This window comes from Stegostoma tigrinum, chromosome 20, assembly GCF_030684315.1.
Source record: "Stegostoma tigrinum isolate sSteTig4 chromosome 20, sSteTig4.hap1, whole genome shotgun sequence".
In the NCBI taxonomy this organism is placed as follows: domain Eukaryota; kingdom Metazoa; phylum Chordata; class Chondrichthyes; order Orectolobiformes; family Stegostomatidae; genus Stegostoma; species Stegostoma tigrinum.
The window spans coordinates 47,985,356-48,005,631 of record NC_081373.1 but is presented as its reverse complement, the minus strand read 5'-3'; the positions used below and the strand labels follow the sequence as shown (position 1 = coordinate 48,005,631).

The 20,276-nt window shown below is 38.8% G+C and overlaps 1 protein-coding gene and 1 long non-coding RNA gene across 2 annotated transcripts in view; one reads left to right on the top strand and one right to left on the bottom strand.

The window, feature by feature from the left end:
• Positions 1-20,259, bottom strand: part of LOC132210787 (uncharacterized) — an 84,669-nt gene extending 64,410 nt beyond the window's left edge. Inside the window, exon 1 of the long non-coding RNA XR_009446984.1 lies at positions 20,156-20,259. This is a non-coding gene — a long non-coding RNA (uncharacterized LOC132210787). The remainder of the gene's footprint in view (positions 1-20,155) is intronic.
• pcdh15b (protocadherin-related 15b) overlaps positions 1-20,276 on the top strand; it is a 799,002-nt gene that overhangs the window by 689,317 nt on the left and 89,409 nt on the right. Inside the window, exons 29-30 of the mRNA XM_059653150.1 lie at positions 483-610; positions 16,523-16,738. Coding sequence (XP_059509133.1) covers positions 483-610; positions 16,523-16,738 — 344 coding nt within the window. The remainder of the gene's footprint in view (positions 1-482; positions 611-16,522; positions 16,739-20,276) is intronic.

The following is a 20,276-nucleotide window of genomic DNA, read 5'->3' as shown; positions in this document are numbered from 1 at the left end:
GTACAACTCTATGAGTCAGGATCGGGGGCTCACCACATTGGATCTGTAATACATCTAAAAGTGCAACGCTGACTGAGATATCGGGTGAATACATTAATGGGATCTTAAATAATTTAATCTATGCCACATTTGCAGGCAAAGGTTGGTGGTTGAAATGAGGATCAGCATGCCAAAATTGAATAGTGAAGAAACTGCACAGTGATGAGGTGGAATGGGTATTCAAATATAATTGGGCAGAATGCACTTAAAATAATTAGCATTTAAACATATTAAGATAAAATTCAGGAAATTAATCGATCTCCATGGGTTGCAAAGAAACGTGATCAGCTCACGACAGCAGAACAGTGGAAACCATTACTGCAGCAGCAAGCCTTAAAAACGGACTATTAGACTTGCCTTTTTCATAATTTATTGGTTTCAATAATGTATATCTACCAGCGAGCTTCTAGCTAGAATCAGCAATTTCAAATTTTCTCTTCCAGCAAACACAGCTAAGGTTTTTATCGAGGTGCAGGATGAAAATGACCATGCTCCTGTTTTCACCAAGTCGCTCTATCTGGGTGGGGTGACTGAAGATGCCAAGACATTCACCACTGTGCTACACGTTGAGGTGAGTGGGGTTTGATGAATTTGCTGCATAACTCTTTGTCGATTTTAGTGGCAGCTTTCATCACTCTGTTGCTGTAAAACCCAACAGGAATTCATACTTGTGGTGGATGACTTGATCTAAATCTTAAGCTTGTCACATTACTATTGGAGCTATATAAACCATTTTCGGACTGTAATCACTAACAAAACACTGCACATTATTAGTCTGTGCTGTAATGTTCTCTGCTCTATGTTCTAATTTTCCCAGTAGCCCTTTCATACACTCCTCTTGATCCAGCCTTGTTGGTTTTGTTTGAGATATTGAAATTATTCAGTTGCTCAATTTCAAAATGTGTAAAATAGTAATTTGGTAGCCCAGAACTTGAATATTGTTGAGAAAGAACATTTTGTTAAAGTTTATCGCCTTCCATTCACCAGGACAATTCACAAGAGATGCCAAAGCTTTGACAAAATGTGTTTTATTTTATCAGCAATGCTCAAATGTAAATAAAATGTAGAAATGACATTCTGTACAATTTCAACTTGAATTGCAGGTAATTAAGCCACTTGAAATTACAAGTAGGCTGCACATCAGCTACTGAATTATTTTAGCTGGATTTGCATCATTGCATATCCCAAATACGTATTTATAAAGACCTTTGAAGTTGGAGTACTTCATTTCTTTTTTTCAATTTTTACATTGCTTTACCAGCAGTTCTTTCAATTTGCCCATTTTCTAAAGAATTGGATTTAAAATGTAGCTAAGTCCAAAATATCATTACAATATTGATTTTTAGGCTGCGAGTCATCCTTAATAACCAAAGTTGGATTTCTCTTTAGAATAATTGTTGTTTCTAAAGCCAGCATTTATTGTCCATCCCTAATCACCCTTTTAAACATGACAGTAATAGGAATCATTAATTCCGTTTTGAGACTTCGCTAAGCGCAAATTAACAAATCAGGCACAGAGGTCGACACAATGGAAATGCACCTAGCTGCATTTGCGGCATTGCAAGACTGCATTGCAGAAAGAAAATAAATTATTAAACCATTATGATTAACATGATAAGATAAAAAGTAGTGGAAACTATCATAATGACAAGTCCTATTGCATAATTATTCAGCACATTAATCAACGGGTAAAACACATGTTTGATAAATCTCCAGCCAGACTTAAGTGTAAGAGATAACCCTCAATGTCTTTGTTCAATACAATGCTGGAGAGTGTTGAAAAAAACAACTTGTTAGTAAATTGACATGTTCTGATTGAAAGGCCAGTTTAACTCATTTGAAAAAGATAAAGGTCATGATGCGTGTTGATTGATTGCAAGCAATAAAGTTCATATTGTCAGAATGTCCAGAAAATGTGTGAGTTTAAATGGAGACACAGCAAACCTCCTAACAGAATAGAAAATATTTAATTCTCTGAAGAAATGTGGTTTCTTGATTTGAATTTGTCCAATGCAGAAAAGCAAGCCACTAAGAATTGCTCAATAATTGGTAATGAAGGTCAACACAATTTAACACATCATAATTAACAGTCAAAAAGCTAAAAGATCCCCAGATCAACTTGTTTGAATTGTTGGTTGTATCCACTTGAATGGAAGTTTTCCAGAAAGATTTGCCAAACAAATCAAAGACTAATAGCATAGGACAGCTCCTGAAAGTTAGTTGTATATGTGAAGGAATCCTCATAGGTCACAAAGCTTCCAGCTCCTATGTACAAATCTACTGGTTTATACAATCACTAGAACACCTGAATTTAGTTAGATATGCAGAACGTGTATCTTTTTGCATGCACCAAGGAAATGCTGAGTTTTCAATCAGTTTTCCATCATTAACCAATCACGTAAGTGCAGTGTCTACCTACACATAAATTAAGGATCAAGCCAGATGGGGTGGAACAAGACAGAATCATTAAATGATAACAGTAGGACACACACTGATATAGATTAGTAGCATGTTTCATGAAGAAAGATCAATCTCTGAGAGTATACACAATGATGATCCACAATGTCTAAATACAGCTTTGAAATGGTGCCCTTACAAAATAAACTGAGCTGAAACTAATCCCGATGAGCATTGATTATTAAACCATGATCATTAATATGACATCTGTGTTCCTATTCCCCCAGCCCCTTCCCGTGCCCCTGATATTCAGCGAGCAACTTATTTACTAAGACATTAACCCTGCCAAACGTGATCGTGGGGACAGTGGATAGACCCGAGTGCCTGAATGCCGAGTGCTTCTACTTCTGTCTGTTTTGGTAGTTTTTGTGCACTAATGTACATTCTTCTCTAAACATCTTCAGCTCTCGTTCTTCTTTTGAAACAGTCAAAATTACAACAAAATGTTAAAATTAACTCTGCCACACGCACTTTTTCAACCAAGTTTTTTTTATCATCTGTCATAATATCTCTTTCTGGTGCCCAATGCTCCATTTTATTTAATTGCACTTTAATGAAACAGCTTGGGATCTTTTGCTACCTTAAAGTGGCTGTCTCATTCTAAGTTCTTGTTATTGGAATGTTGAAATTTTTATTGCCTAAGAATTTTCATCTTTGGAACATTGAATTCATTGCCCCTGTGATGTTGTGATAAGGCACTTGCTGCATACGAGGCTGTGCCAGCAGATATTGTCGCAAACATTTGCTTATTACATAGCAGATGCTATACTGTTAACATCAAAGAGACAAGTGGAAAGGTTAGCATTGTATTAATTCCTTCATTGATATTTAGTTCGAGTCTGCTTTCATGGAATGCTTTTAAAAAATCCCTTTAAATGAACAATTAAATTCATACATCTCTGAATAGATGTATCTTTCCTGATAATGGTTTGAGATTGGTGCATTCGTTTTCAAAGCAAGCACTCTTCAACTTATCTTTTGATTTAAAATGGCTACCTTCTTGGACACAGTTCTCAGAACCCACAAAGACAACAATGGTGTCAAGAGACGTGTAGCACTGTGGCTTATCCAATGAAAGCTAGGCATCTTTTCCCTTCAGCATTAGAATGTAGCTCACAACCCTCATCATCAACTGCCACTATCATGTGGAAAGATAGACTTTCCCTCCTGGCTAACCTCAGTTATGGATTTGTTGTCAAAGTTACATCAACAAAATATAGGCAATTGTTGTTCATAATGCACTACTTACTCCAACTGGAACTATAGGCAATTACAACTCTTCCCTGGAACCCTGCATAACTCAAGCACACTCATAGACAGGAACTTTATCAGTGCAAAGCATGCAAGGCTATGAGCCAAGACCTTGAAAATGCAATTAAGAATTGTTAGGTGCTTGGTTTTGACCAATGTGGATGCAATGGGCTAAAAGGGCCTTCTTTCTGTGCTATAGAACTCTATGACCCTGACAGTAGATATGAAAGCTAGGGGCAACTTTACCTCAGCTGCCTATAGAACCCAGCCATGTTTTATGGCCATCCAGCTCCTAATTGGTTTCTTTTAATGGATGAATCCCCATCCCAGCAGTGGCAAAGCAATTGGAGAGCGAACAGCTCAGCTGCCTCAGCAGCACCACCAGGACCAGTGGCCATTTTTAGAACTGCACTTGAAAAGAGGAAGATTCTGGAGTGTCAGTCCTCAGTGGGCCACAGAGTGGTAAATTGTGCCACTCCACCCTAGAACATGCAAACAGACTGCCAGAGCTCACCAGGTTGCCTCACACATGGTGGCTGCAAATGCTTGTGGCTGCCGAAAAAGGCAGTTAATTGACAAGTCTGGCTAAATAACCATTAACCACCCCTTCCACCTGATCAACACCCCACTGCTCCCTGTCCACTCCCAGCCCATCACCAGACGGCTAGAAAAGTCCAGCCCATACACCTCAGATCTCCACTCAAAAAAGAATGAGAATATTGATCTAAGCAGGATAATAGGTTGGCACAGGATCGTGGTCAGAAGGTCTTGTACCGTGCTGTGCTGTTCTATATTCTGTGTAAACATTTAGAAAGAGGTCACAGACCATCCCACTTTTGAAAACAGAAAATAATGATCTAATTCTGCAAGTAAATCATGGTACTAAGAGAGGCCCTTTTATGTCCACTGGATCAGAGCTTAACATTAATTCATCTCAATCCCAAGAAACTCCCTATTCCCAATGCAATGTAATCTTACCCATTACTAATAATGCACCAACGTTGTCTCCACAGTAACATCTAAAAAGCTATTTAGCAACTTCATGAAAAATGCATTTTTTTACAAAATAAGAATAAATATTACTAAAAGAATAATATCATGCCTAGAGTAGAAAAAAAAATCAAAACTGGTCACATGTTTAGAAAACAGCTTGTCAGTGATATTTGAGTAAATAATGTAAAATAACATATGTTTAAAACATTAGCACGAGAAAAGTCAAGAGGAATCAGAAATTGAACTTCTGAAAGACTTGAAATTCAAAGGCTCAATTTCCATTGGCTGCATTCTCCCCACCACCTGATGTGTCCCTTATCCTATCCTTGAAAAGATTAATCCTTACTAATTTGGCAGCAACGCAAGTTAAACACACCAGGATGCAACGGATGACTGTGGTAATTTCCCAGTTCCAGAACACAATTACTTCAGTGATAGCAGGAGATAAATCAGCACTAATTTGGTCAAACAGCCTAGTTCCATAGTAGGTTGCTGTCCATAACATTATTTTTGGAAATCAGTGTATAATTATCAAAAATGTTTGCATCTCATCACTGAAGATATCTTAGTAAAGAGAATTTTCTGCCATAATATGATCTTCAACAGGATCTTTTGGCTCCTTATAACTATGGCGAACAGGTTCTGTTGTCCACAATACTCTATTTGTATCTTAGGCTTACATTTAGTCTGACAATCAACCATTCATCAGGAAGGCAAATGACTTCCCTGTAAGTAAAGAGATCTGTTACTGCTGGCTCTTGTGCCCTTCTTGGTCTTGTGATGACGTGAATTTTGTCCTTTTTTGTATGCAGAAATGTTGAGACAGATATAATGAGCAGTCTGCTCAAAGCCAAAACTGGAAGTTGTGAGGCCTTGTTTCTTTTAAAATTGGAGTAATAGAAGCAATCCACATGGATGGGGTCAAGCTCCCACAGAACCAGGATTTTTAGTTTTAACATTTTGCAGTTGCTGGGATCTTGAACCTGGATGTGGAAGCTCTTATTCCTGTCTCTGTTACAGCTAAAAGCTGGGATTTTCTTCCTGCTGCTGGAATTGCCTGCCAGCTTATCTATTTTACTGAATTTGCCTTTGCCATGGGTGTGTTTATGGGATGTTACTATGTTGGAGCAGTTAATTAGTAGTGGTTGTTAAGTATTTCAATAGACTTACAGTTAAGCGAATTCTTTAACTATTATTTTAACCTTAGTAAAATAATGTCTGTTTTGCTTAAAGTTGAATAGTTTGATTGATCTAATTGCATCTGGAACACTTTATACATACGTTTAAAATAAGAATAAGTTAGGGTCAAGATTATCTTCTTAATATATTTTGAGGGGTTTTGGTCAGGTCCATAATGGCCTACATCCTGAAATACTTGTAAATCAGAGAGTCTGTTTGGTTTGCTGATTGTTTCATCAATAAGATTTTTTGTATACTTATATTTATTGGAGATGTGCAATGTTGTTTCCAGTGATAATTTGCTCTGCACTTTGCAGCTGAAGTAATCTAAAATTCCAAGCAGATATATTTGTCTCTCTGTATCTATCTATAATTTCCAGAATTGTAACTTAAGCATTGTAAAATGTTTCATGCTGTTTCACAGAACCATAACGAGAGAACAATTGCTCAGAGTCAAGGCTTCATATATTGGGATGTCTGATCAAAAGCTTAGTCAAAGAGAATAATTTCAAAGAGCATTTTTAAGGAGGAGAAGGTGGGCATGGCAAAGAAGAGAGAAAGAGAGATGGAAATACAAAACATGTTCAGGAAGACGTTCCAAAGATTAGGGTTTGACAGTTAGAGTGAAGTAAGTAAGGAGTGCAGAAAAGGCTAGAGTTTTCAGAATGAAGAATTCTCCGAAGTTTTCAGGGCTTAGAAGGCTTTAGAGCAACACATTTGTACACATTTCATGCCCCAGCCTGGGGTGCCATACTCCTGTATTACATGCTCTCAGAGGATAATTGTATGATAACTTCTCACAGCCAAATTTTTGCCAGTGGCTTGGAGCTTGCATCCATGGCCCAGCCTCATGTGCCACTTTCAGTGCCAAATTCATTCTGACTCACCATGTTCTCTTATCTGCTGATAATCCAGCCCATGTTCATTGAAATATCCTCCTAATATTCTTCCTTCTCCTGGTTGTCTTGAGTTCCAGCCTATCTTGTAACTGAGCCATCAGGCCTATTCTCAACTCAAAGAAAACTTAGAGTATGAAATGATTTTATATACTGTGTTTATCAACATACTGTCAAATATGGTGTTAATACACTCGAAACCAGTCTGAGGAATAGTGCTTGAAGATCAGCAGCATATTGTGGAAGTATACTGAAGTTAGGTCTAATGTCTGCCAGATTCCCCCCTGCTGATGCCCCATCATTGTTACAGCTCTAACACCCTCCTCATTCACATATCTCCTATTACCAGAAAATTCCCAACATCCCAGTACTTCAAAATGTGGTGCACTGTCCAGTCTTTGGATGAGTCTGGAATACAACACTGTAACCTTCATGTTCTCCAGTTTCAGGCTTCCCTTTTGATACATCCAATACCCTACTCCACTCCGATTCCAGCGGTCAGAATTTCAGAGTAATTCTGGTAGGACCTGGTGTGGACAGGAATTCAAAATCACAGTCTAGATGGTTGTTCTGGCATTCTTGACAGTTCTGAAATTTCAAATAGCCAGTTGCATGGTTAGAGGTGTAGGGAAGGGTTTTTAGATATGTGGTTACCGCCATTTGATAACCCCTTAAGTTACTGTACTTAAAAAAGCTTATTAAGGAGCACATCCTTTCTCCACTGCAATGTTGTTTATTCAGGAAAGCCCAAACAGTCTTGTGCTCATTTGTACACAAATGCAGCTCCAAAGTTCTAGTCCTAAGACCAATAGATTCTAAAAATCAGTTTCTTGGACTCCAACATTTCCAATTTAGTTCCAGATCTCACAGACACTTTTCTGCTATGCTCCCAACTCGAGCCTTAATCATACTAGAGCAGTTCGAACAACAGTGAAAGCATTCATCCCCACCTAGGCCAAAGTAGTCCACTTGAGCAACACACATCTGTGACCTGAAATATTCACCCCCTCCCCACCCACGTCACTGGTATTCAATGGCACAAAGTCTCCATCAATGAGATTCAAAGCAGCAATACACTAGAGCTCCTTCAAAAGCACGTCCAAAACAGCAAACTTTACCATCTGGAAGGATAAGGGCAGCAGACACATGAGAGCATTGCCACCTGCAAGTTCCCCCTTAGCCACACAGTACCTTCATTCAGAAATATGGCATTGTTTTTTGACTGTTATTAATCTAAATTCTCTTTAATAACACCATGAGTGTAATCCTCGTACTGCAGAGGTTTTTTTTTACGATCACTCACCATGTTCTCAAGGGCAATTAGAAATTCACAGCAAATACCTTGTCAGTAATGCTCACATCCCATGCATGAATTTTTAAAAAAATCACAAGAACTGTATGAATTTAACCTGGCATACAATCTTATTAAGTGAAGCTTTTATTTTAAATGACTGCACCATAATGGAAATTAAACAGACAATATCATGCGAAAATTTAGACAACAATAGTTCCTTTTGTGCAGAATATTTCATTCTGTACACTTTAGCATCGTGAAAACTGCAACTGTTCAACTGATATAATCTACAACTGTATCAAACCTGTTACTGTGAATGTTAGTCTGCAGCCAAACACTGGTTCAACCTAAAATAAATTATTATTTTCCAAGGGCCCATGAGAATATGGAAGAACTTACGGCAATGCAGTGCAGCAATGTTAAATAAAGGCAAGCTTACTGTGCATAGCCTGCAATCTATGGAGCCTGCAACTGACTGAAGCTGACAGGCTAGAAGAAGTGCAAAATGTCACGAAAATCTTTCACTTGAATGAACACAAACATTCACCTATCCAAAATCCATTAATTTAAACCAAATTTGCTTTTGCCCAGATGTGAAAGTAAAACAATTGATTCAACTTAAATTTAGTCAGAAATTTCAAGGCATCTGGTCTTGTGCAATGATTAGGACCTTCTCTCAACAATGAATTCCTGAAACAGCAGGTCTGCTTGTATGAGATAAGATGGCCTAATTAACTCTGGTAGGCGTAAATCGCTATCCATCTCATACACATCACTGGGTTCTGCCTTTTAATCTTCTGCCTCCTATAATGCCTAAATAAATCAAAGTGTTTTAATTTCTAACAATGAGTAGGAATTACATTGTGTGCAACCACGGTTGATATTTACTGCTGTCCTATAATGATGGTATTTTTGCAATCCACCTGATAACCACCACCAGTGCTAAATTATGCTATTCATGGGAACAACATAGAAATGCATTTTTCACTTCAACAACCAAAACTAACTGGTTAACCTTTACTAATGAGCCTGGCTGAATTTGCAAAAGTCAGGACTCATCCAAAATAATTTACAATACATGGTCCATAAACATATGATGCTTGAGAGAGAAGAGATCATTAAATATTTTTGAAATGTTTGTCAAACAAGGACAGACCGTTTTAACTAGAAGTCACAAATAGTGGCTGGAAATATGTCTTTATTCCCTTAATGGTTCAGTTGGTTTATCCAGTGAGTCATACACCCCACAAAAGTTTGAATGGGTGGGAGAGGCATACAGTTAGAGCCAAAAGTTCTGAATTAGCATGAATAAAGTTGAACAACAGCCTCATCTTGATCAATGCACTTTCATGACAAAATGAAAGTTTCTGCCATATTCAGTCAGGCTTCTCTGAAGGTATCCCGTGTGCACATCATCATGGTGTAAATGTGAGATTGACAAAAGGTGAGATCAGACCCAGAAGGTAGTGGGCAGCCAAGAAGCTTTTCCTTTTGCAATGAAACTAAAACTTTTGTAAAAGCTTTACAGTATAATCCCATCATTAGACATTGCTCTAAACAGTACTTGATTGCCACCTTTTACAAGATTGTGGGAAAATACCAGTATAATTAACAAGTACTCTCTCCCCCTCTACCAGACAGCCAGTAAATGCAGATGTGACCTTCCTGTTCCAACCCTGAAAAAGCTTCTTGGAATGTAGCTGCTGAGAAACATATTGCCTTTGTTGTGTCACTAATACTGTTCTTGTCAGGAGCTTTATGCAAATCCCTGTGGCGCATCATCTTCAACATAGATGTAAATTGTTAAGCCAGACCAATGGACCATCTAAACTCTCTGCAGACCCAAGTGGCTAATCCAGCCAGCGTGTGGATTCACGCCAATCCCAGTCTACATTCAACACAGTGTTTTGCAATTCAAATTAATTTATTTTAAAAAGTAATGTAGTCACCAATTGATAAAATTGGAAACAACTTTGAAGTTAAAATATATTGTTTAGAAAGCGTTGCTTAACCAGAAATTTCACTCTAAGTTCAGCAGATGTAAATCACTTTGCTAGATATCTGAAATAATTACAGAAAATCTTGAAAACTCTCAAACAGCCAGGCAGCGGTGTAGAGATGGAAACAGAGTTAACCTTTTAGCCTAGATAACAAAGTGTGGAGCTGGATGCTCCTGAGATGCTGCTCACCTGGCTTTACCTTTACCTCCGCTGGTCTCACTGATTTTACTCTTCCCACATCAGTGTCATGACCTGACCATAAAATAGTTGGTAATGTATCCAATTGCTGATCAGCCCGTTGTCTGTTCTTTTCTACTATCACTGGCATACTCCTCAGCATCTGCAGTTCCCATTATCACTGATACAATTTTAACCTTTTAGCCTGATGACATTTCATCAGTTCTGAAACATTAGCTTCTTTTCTCTTTCCATAGATGCTTCCTGGTCTGCTGAGTGCTCTCAGCACATTTTAACAATACATTAGTTTGTGAATGTGACTATCTGAATAGGAGTTTGCGAGCCAGAAGTGAATGCACCTCAAAAATGAGCCTAAAATAGTATCAGAGATAATGGGAACTGCAGATGCTGGAGATTCCAAGATAATAAAATGTGAGGCTGGATGAACACAGCAGGCCAAGCAGCATCTCAGGAGCACAAAAGCTGATGTTTCGGGCCTAGACCCTTCTGATGAAGGGTCTAGGCCCGAAACGTCAGCTTTTGTGCTCCTGAGATGCTGCTTTGCCTGCTGTGTTCATCCAGCCTCACATTTTATTATCTCAAAAATGAGCCTACTTTGTTATCATAGTATGTGTTGAGCATTTCATGAATGGTAACATGGCAAGAGGACAGTTTAAATCAAGGTGATGAGCAGTCATTAATACCTTTAAAGCCTTTGATGAAACTTGTGTTTTTGAATAATTGAGTGTAGTTAGAAACAGTGGAGCATGGGTTAGCCGTTCAGCTCATTGAGTCTGCTCTGCCATTCATTTAAATCATGAGTGATTATTTACCTCAGTGACTGTGTGGCATACTATTTCTATACCCATATCCTTTGAAGTCATTTGTTTCCAGAAAGCCATCATTATCTTTCTGTAAGAGATAGTAGAAACTGCACATGCTGAAGAATCTGAGATGACAAGGTGTAGAGCTGGATGAACACAGCAGGCCAAGCAGCATCCGAGGAGCAGGAAAGCTGACGTTTCAAGCCTAGACCCTTCTTCAGCCTGAAATGTCAGCCTTCCTGCTCCTCTGATGCTCCTTAGCTCATTATCTTTCTGTACATGCTCATTATTGTGGTCTCTCTAAGTTACACAGCTACTCTCAATTGCACACACTTGACGAAGCTGTCACTTTAAAAAAGTTATTTTGTCCTGGGTCTTTTGAAGAGAGGATGTAAAGACAGAGGAAAGAAGTGTCTATTGGAAATGGCCTAAGTCAATAGCTTAAGAAGCCTTTAGGTTTTTTTTTAACAGTTGTAACAATTGAAAGGGAGTGACCAGTTTTTTGGTTAGCTGTAGCAGTCAGAAGCTGTTAGGGTCCCAGAAGTGTTGGAACTTCAGTAAATGGTTCCTCGCTGTGAGTTTCTCTGAAATCTGTATCAATGAAAGAACGTGTGACTGAATTTACCTTTTTTGCGAAGGCTTGTGCTTATGGAATGTTATTATATTTGCACAGTTAATTAGTAATAGGTACGGTATCTATTATTCAGTTAAATTTTCCAATAGTAAGTTATTCAAAATTCCTCTTTCTTTTGTTTGTATTTCAGCTATAATGTTTAAAGAAATTGTGTTTTGCTTAGTGTTGAGTAGTTTGACCATTTGCATCACATCTGGAACAAGAACTTCACATCTACCTTTAAAATAAGAAAAAGTTAGGGTCTAGGCTACTTTCTTAAATTATTCTGAAGGGATCTTGTCTGGCCCATGACGTGCATCAATCAGCAATGATTTCCAAATTTGAAGGCGTCCCGTGCAGCAAAAATAGAACTTGAGGAGCATTGCTCCACATCCTACTAGGGCAGAGAATTTGAAAGATTTACCCTCTGAATGAAGAAGTTCCCTTCTCATCTCCATTTTAAATTGATTGCCCTCTTACCCTTAGATTATGGTCCCTGGTTCTAGATTCACCAACCAGAGGTAATATCCTATTTATATCCACCCTCTCTAGTCCTGTAAGAATTTTGAACAAAATCACTTTCATTCTTCAAAATAAGACGACCATTAATTGACCATTAAGAAGAAATAAGTTCTTGGTCAACTAAAGGAATTGATAAATCATGTATATTTATTATGACAGTCAAAGTTTTAAAGCAAATTTTTAAATCTTTAATGAAGCAAATTAAGGAATTGCAATAACTAGTTCATTGATTTATCCATTTTTTAAACAGGTAAAAGTCACAATAATATTATTTTAATACTAGAATTTACCCAAATAGGTTTGCACTCATTAAACATTTAAATATTACATCACCAAATTATTTTGAAGTGCTGGAAAAGTGAACAGGAGTAGTATATTAAAAATATTGCATTTAAACTAATTGTATATCTTGGCAGGGGAGAATAAATGGACAGTATAAAGCTACAATATGCAAATTCAGCAATAAACGTGGAAGTGAACCTTTTGCTTTTGTGTCTCAAAATGGAACTGATTCAATGACTTTTGCAAAGAAGCCCAGCCTAAGCTTTGAGGCAACCCTGGTGTTAAACTGAGTTCTCCTGTGTACTTTTTTTGAATAATGCTGACAAAGACAATATCAGTTCTGTTTCTCTAAGCTGAATAACTTAGCAAGAGAATTCAACATGCACATGTACTTGGAATATAACTTTATGTCTTAATTTTATTGATTGATGTTCAGATACCATTGATAGATAAGATTGGTGGGTATATTTTTGTGGGCTGGTTTGTGGTGCAGTAGCTCCCTCTTCTGGTTCAGTTCAGACAGAATTTAATTGCATCGTGGGTTGAATGCAATTGCCCTGAGCATGCTCGCTGAGAGCTGGGCCCATATTGCGACAGGGAAACCATTTGGTCCATTCCCAATGGCAGACAAACGTCATGCACATTAGATCAGCAGCATGAATGAGCCAAAGCAGGGAATGGACTGATTAAGTTAATGAATTGAGCCACTTAAGGATCATTAACCTTGAGCTTGCTGGGAATTTGAAGTGGCTCAGGGAATTCCAAAACGCTCACGAGTTTACTGTGCCGCTTGATGCTGCCCAGCAAACCATTTCATATTTGACAGCAACCTCTCCAGAGGAGGTCCATCTTCCAAAAGCACTTCTCAAGAGAACTGCCATTGGGAAGTGGTTACCATCTGAGAGCTAAACCCTCGCCCCCACTCCCACCCCCAATTTACCCCATGAAGTAGTCAACAGTGTAATGGTAATGTCACTGGACTAATAATCCTTATGTTCTGGGGAAATGGGAGAAAATCCCACCATGGCAATTGGTGAAGTTTGAATTCAATAAAAATCTGAAATAAAAACCCAATGAATGGCAACCTTGTAACCACTGCCAATAGTCAAAAAAAAATCCACTTAGTTCACGAATGATCTTGAGGGACTAAAATCTGCCATCTCAAGCTGGTTTACCATCCACAGCAATGTGGTTGACTCTTAATATCCATTTGGACAATTCGCAATTGACAATAAGTGCTGACCTAGCCAATAAGTGACCATATTTATTTTAAAAGCTCTGCCCCTTGTATCCAAGCACCACCATGCTAGGGACCTGTTCACCACTATCTGCCAATGATGTCTTTCCTGTGGCACCCAGTCTGTGCCACTCATCGATCTCCCTGGAAGTGATCCCGAAATAATTTCTGGAGAAAGCCTCCCTTTATTAACCAGCAGCAGAGCCTAATCCTGCTGCACAGCCTGTAACGTAGAACTACCAAACTCTAATCAGCTGGCAGCTCCCTGGGAATGGGATTTCTGCCCCAGGATTCTAAATTCCAGGAAAGGACCGACCTTGGTCAGTGATGTGCTTTGCAGGCACTTCACTCGACCAGTTTTCCCTATTGCAATGACACAGGTTACATCATTCTCCAACTGGGACACAGCATCAAGGACCTCAAATTCCTCTTATTGCTAATATAGCCATTGTTAGGACAGCTAAAGACAATGGCATCTTTCTTCAATAATTACTTATCTCCTTTGTGAAGTTAATTGAAGCAATTTATCCTGAAATGCGTTATTCAACCTACAACGTCATGAACTTATCTTTCCCAGTGTCTCGAAGCAAAGAACATCCATACCTACAGAACATCTTGCAAACTACTACTTTCAAAGGGCAAAGGCCAGGGGGAAGCTTGTTTTGCTTTCAAATCAAGTTATCTACAACAGTAATGGATGTCTTATTTTTTGTAATTCCACCACTTTGGACATATTAGCTTTGTATGTTCCATTTTGCAAGTTTTTTATGTACCAAAAGCTACAAACATTTACATATGTTTAAGGCAAGAGCGAGTCAATCATGTCTGTAACATGTATTGACCGTGTGATGTGCTCACTTTGTCTAAATTTAATATAGCTAATGATTTTCTTTCAAACATTATCATGTATGATTCATCATGATAACACTCAACAAACAAGATGTTTTAATATTTTGCCTTATCAGCGCCAATGAACGTAGTTTACTGTCCAGCTATGCTGAACATAGCAATTTATTTACAGATTTATTTCTTGTAATGCCACTAATAACAAAATCCAATTCCACACAAAGTTCTTACTTTAAAAATAGTATCTTGCATGTGACTGTGTTTGTCTGGATCAGTCGCCTGTGTCATATTTGTTCTTGCTGGGGCATCTGACTAAATTGCTTAAAGTGCTAAAACCATTCTAAAGGATAGATAGAAAATAAGCTGATACTCTTTGATCGGGGATTCAAGTATGGGGATGGGGCAAGATCCTCAAATTCGAGCTTGACCATTTAATATTAAAATCAGAAAATATTTTTCTCATGATAGGCTATAGAAGTGCTGAATTCTTTCTCATCCTGCTGTGGAGCTTACAAGACTTTGTTGTATTGATAGAAAATAAGTTATAATAGGTAAATGGAGCTCTGCTATGTCAGTTATTATACTGAATAACAGACAAGACTTCAGGGCCAAACTATCTATTCCTACTGCTTTCACGACCTCTTACTTTAAAATCTCACAGAAGAGCCACATGATCCCTTTCGTGTGGAAAGAGGCTATTCATCCCATCGATTCCACACGTGTCTCTGAGGAACACCCCACCCAAACTCTTACCCTATCTATGTAACCCAACATTTACCATGGCTAATCCACCTGCACATCCCTGGACTCTACGGGGCAGTTTAGTATGGCCAATTCACCTAGCCTGCACTTCTTTGGACTTTGGGAGGAAACTGGAGCACCCGGAGGAAACCCACACAAACACAGGGAGAATGTGCAATCTCTACTCAGAGGGTCACCCAAGGCTGTAATCAACCCCATGTCCCTGGCACTGTGAGGCAGCAATGCTAACCACTGAGCCACCGTGCTACCCCGTTGATGTAATTATTCACATTTTGTCAGTTATTGACGCATCTGCTGGCTTCTTGGTACATGTTTAAGATCCTGTATCACAGCTTAATTGGGAAGAGTGCACTGATAATCTGTTCCACTGTTCCATTGGCTGTCAGAAATCATAAAAGTATTTCAGTTAGACGTCTAAAATGTCCAATGTGTATGACTGACTGCTACTCAGGCCAAAAGCAATTCAAGCCAGGTTTCATCAGTACCAGGGATAAGAAAACTTTATTTATTGTAGTACACTTAAGTTTAACAAAGGCAGTGAAAGAAAAATTCTAATTTATGCTTTTTAAATTATGCCCTTTCAAGACCCCAAATGCCCATTTTTAATAATTCATTTGTGGGATGTGGGCGTCACTGGCTGGCCAGCATTTCTTGTCCATCCCTAGTTGCCCCTTGAGAAGGTGGTGGTGAGCTGCCTTTTTGAACCACTATAGTCCGCCTGCAGACCTACCCATACATTCAAACACAATTAAGACAGGCAAAGAGAAATAGTTCGATGCTTTTTGTGGGTGGATAAAGAATGGAGATGGGGTGAACAAATTTCAAAGGACTAGAGGCACAAGATGGAAAGTTATTTTTCTCACAGTCCTTTGATTTTTGCTGGGATGATACATCGGTGTCTTTCATCACAATAAATATTCACCTAGAACATAATCAGTTTCAAAGTGATTTATTTGTCCTTTGTGTCGCAAACCTTGCATCTTTGACAGTAGTTCGACCATTAGCTGAAGGCCCAAATTAGCTGAAGGCCCCATTTCTATCAAAATGTAACAATATAATAAAATAGATGGATCATCCCCTCTGGTACCAGCATTTTGTATTGTGAATAATGTGAGGAGTGTCTATTTTTTATCCTTCTGTACATTGGCAGGTTGAAGATCAGGACAGCGGAAACTACAGCATCTCTCAGTTCCGATTGATCATACCACCCACAAAAGATGGAAAGGATGGATTTGTAATCGAAGAGTACACTGGTGCAATCAAGACAGCCATTACATTCAGAAACATGAGACGGTCTTATTATAAGTTTGAAGTTATTGCCACAGACAACTATGGGACAGAATTGAGCAGCAGTGCACGAGTTGTTGTAAGTACAAGGAATGTTTTTAAGTTATATATTTAGTTAACCTTTAAATAGATAAGAATCATCATAGAATCCTTACAGTATGGAAACGGGCCACTTGGCCCATCAACTCCACACTGACCCGTCTAAGGGCAGCCCACCCAAATCCACCTGCCTACCCTATCACTGTAATCTGCATCTCTTATGGCAAATTCCCCCAGTCTGCACATCTCTGGACACTGTGAGCAATTTAGCACGGCCAATCCACCTAACCTGCATATTTTTGGACTGTGGGAGGAAACTGAACACCCGAAAGAAGCCTTTGCAGACACAGGGAGAGTGTGAAAACTCCTCACAGACAGTTGCCCGAGGGTGGATTCAAACCCTGGTCCCTGGTGTTGTGATGGATCTCCGCTAACCACTGAGCCACCGTGTGCAGCATTCATGGTACTTCTCGATGACCTGCCTCAGCAGCGGCCTCCAGTGGCCTGGCATGGCAGCCTTGCAGCGGTACTGTCTCTTCCCAAAGCCAGTGACCGGGAATTGAACTAAGTCGGACTTTGTCTCAACTTTTAAGAAACTTGTATCTTTACCTTATGTTATTAATATATGTGCCATGGTATAGTAACTTAAACACTTTTCACTGTTTAGGTTAAAAAAAACAACTGACATGAAATGACGTAGGGTGTGCAGGTCAGATTGATGTTAGTAGGATAATAGGTTGGCACAACATTGTGGGCCAAAGGGCCTGTACTGTGCTGTACTGTCCTATGTTCAATGTTCAATGATCTATTCTATTATGATAAAGATTGAATGTGGTTTTAATTTGTCACAAGGCTCACCATCATACATTTGCCTTTGTGGAAATGAATTAATCAAAATGAATATTGCATATTTTATTTGGTGTGCTCTTAATTAATTAGTGGTTGATTCAATCGTGGGTGATGGTGTGAGCCGTTGTCAACTGTATTCTGTTATTTAAAAAAGTACCTTTAATTACTTTTAGTAGCAAGCTTTAGTGAAACCTTCCTTTACTCGTACTTTTCTGGACATTAAAGTCAGCATTAAAGCTTTTTTCAAAATAGATCTTTAAAACAAAATCCTCCTCCTACTTCGACAATCATCTCATATGTAACAAAGCATAACACTATCATTTTATTTAGGCAAGAAAGCTTGAATGGTCTAATATGCAATGTACTGTGACCCAATGTTCATTAAGGATTTCTTTCAGGCACAAATTTATAATTAGAAGTAATAGATGGATGAATTAGTAGATTAATGAATAAAGCAGATGTTGTATTTTTAATTATTTTCCATTATCATTCCCTTCCTTCACTTTGCCTGACCAGCAGTGTTTTTCCCCACAGAAAATAGCAGGTAGCTTATTTGAATATCAGTAACAGTGGAGCCTATTGCTCCTGATTTATAGTCTTGCTGAGGCTCTGTAATCATGCCAGATAATCCATTCTGTGCACAGCAAGAATGCTGAAGAAGGCAATCTTAAATTATGTTTAAGATTTCAGTTCAGCATCCACAGCTCTTGTATCCTTTCTGAGTCTAGTTAGAATAAAATGTTATTTTTAGCTTCCATTCACCTTTTTTTATGTTCAAAGTACATTTTAATAAGCAATTCTAGTAAATCAAACGTTGAGGGATTGTTTCAGTGGAACAGTATTACATAGAATATATTACATGCACTCCTTTTATAAATGCATGCATGCAGTGTGTAATATTTGAATGTATTTAGCATACGAAGTACATCTGAATCCTACATTCATCTGATCAATTTGACAGCCCCTTTCATTATGTTCTATTTGAAGTATTTGGTATTGTCAACTTAGTGAGCTTGTATTGTGAACTGGATTGTGACCTTTGCACATTCCAATACCCGACACAGTCAGTATGAAAACAGGCAAAAAAAAGAGATAGTAGGAACTGCAGATGCTGGAGAATCTGAGATAACAAGGTGTGGATCTGGATGAACACAGCAGGCCAAGCAGCATGAGAGGAGCAGGAAGGCTGATGTTTTTCTATCTGCCTCCCCCTCTCTCCCTAGCTATTTCAGAACCCCCTTTCCTTACCCCATTTCTGAAGAAGCATCTAGGCCCAAAATGTCAGCCTTCCTGCTCCTCTGATGCTGCTTGGCCTGCTGTGTTCATCCAGCTGTACACCTTGTTATCTCAAAAAAAGAAGACCCTGATTGGGCAAGCACTTGATGTATTTTTTTAATTCATTCATGGGATGAGGGCATTGCTGGCTAGGCAGTATTTATTCCCCATCCCTTAATTGCCTAGAGGGTAGTCGCATGTAGCCCAGACAAGGTAAAGATAACAGTTTCCTTCCCTAAAGGACAGTAGTGAACCAAATAGGTTATTCCTGACAATTGACAATGGATTCATGGTCATTGTCAGATTCTTAATTCCAGTTATTTATTGGTTTCAAATTCCACCATCTGCCATGGTTGGATTTGAACCTGAGCCCCCAGAACATTATGTTGATCTCTGGATTAACCATTCAGCAATAATACCACAAGGCCATCAACTCCTCTGTATTGAAGTAACACCTCTGATACTTGGATGTTGGAGGAGGAGGTTGGGGGCTTATAAATGTGGTTCAATAAAAATGGCCCACATGTTCCATCAAAATGGCCCATTATAGCATAATACTTCATGGGCAGATGACTCATCGTGGATTGGACAATGTGCACCAATATATCATGAAAACCAGGAGAAAAATGTTCAGGAGCCACCAACAAACGTAAGACATTACAATCTGGAAGATAGCTGCACAAGACATATAACTCAAGATCACACTCAGCAATTGTCTGCCATACGTTTCTACTGAATATGATTACAATCAGATAATCTTTGGTTGATGTACTTGTTTAGCGTAACTTGACTTGAAACATATTAGCTTACTTAAGTCTACTTTTGAGAAAAAAGAAATTCAATTTTGACATTATGAAACAATAATTGGCACTTGATCCTCTGGTGAATACACTATCCCTGTTGTTACTGAGGGCCATGGCTTGTAAATAGGATTGACATTCCTCTTAGCCACACAACTCATCAAATGCAAGATAATCTTCAATGAGCAGACAGTGAGAAGCTTATTCAGTGTTTTGTATGGGAAAACTCCTATGCTGTGGCTGGTTAGAAACATAGAATCCCTGCACTGCAGAAAGATGCCATTCAGTCCGTCAAGTCTGCGCTGATCTCCAAAGAGCACTCCACCCAGCTCCAAGCCCAGGCCCCCTATCCAATCCCCATAAACCCATATTTATTATGGCTAATCTGCATAGCCTGCACATTGCTGGTCACTATAGGCAATTTAGCATGACCAGTCCACCTAATCTGCAAGTATTTGTACTGTGGAAAGAAACTAGAGCACTCAGAGGAAACCCACACAGACACAGGAAGAATGTGCAAACTCCAAACTTACAGTCACATCAGTCAGGAATTGAACTCAGGTCCCTGGCAGTGTGCAGCAGCAGCGCTAACCACTAAGTCATTGTGCAGTCACCATGGTTAAACCTCATAATGTTGCTGATCACAACTGGGGA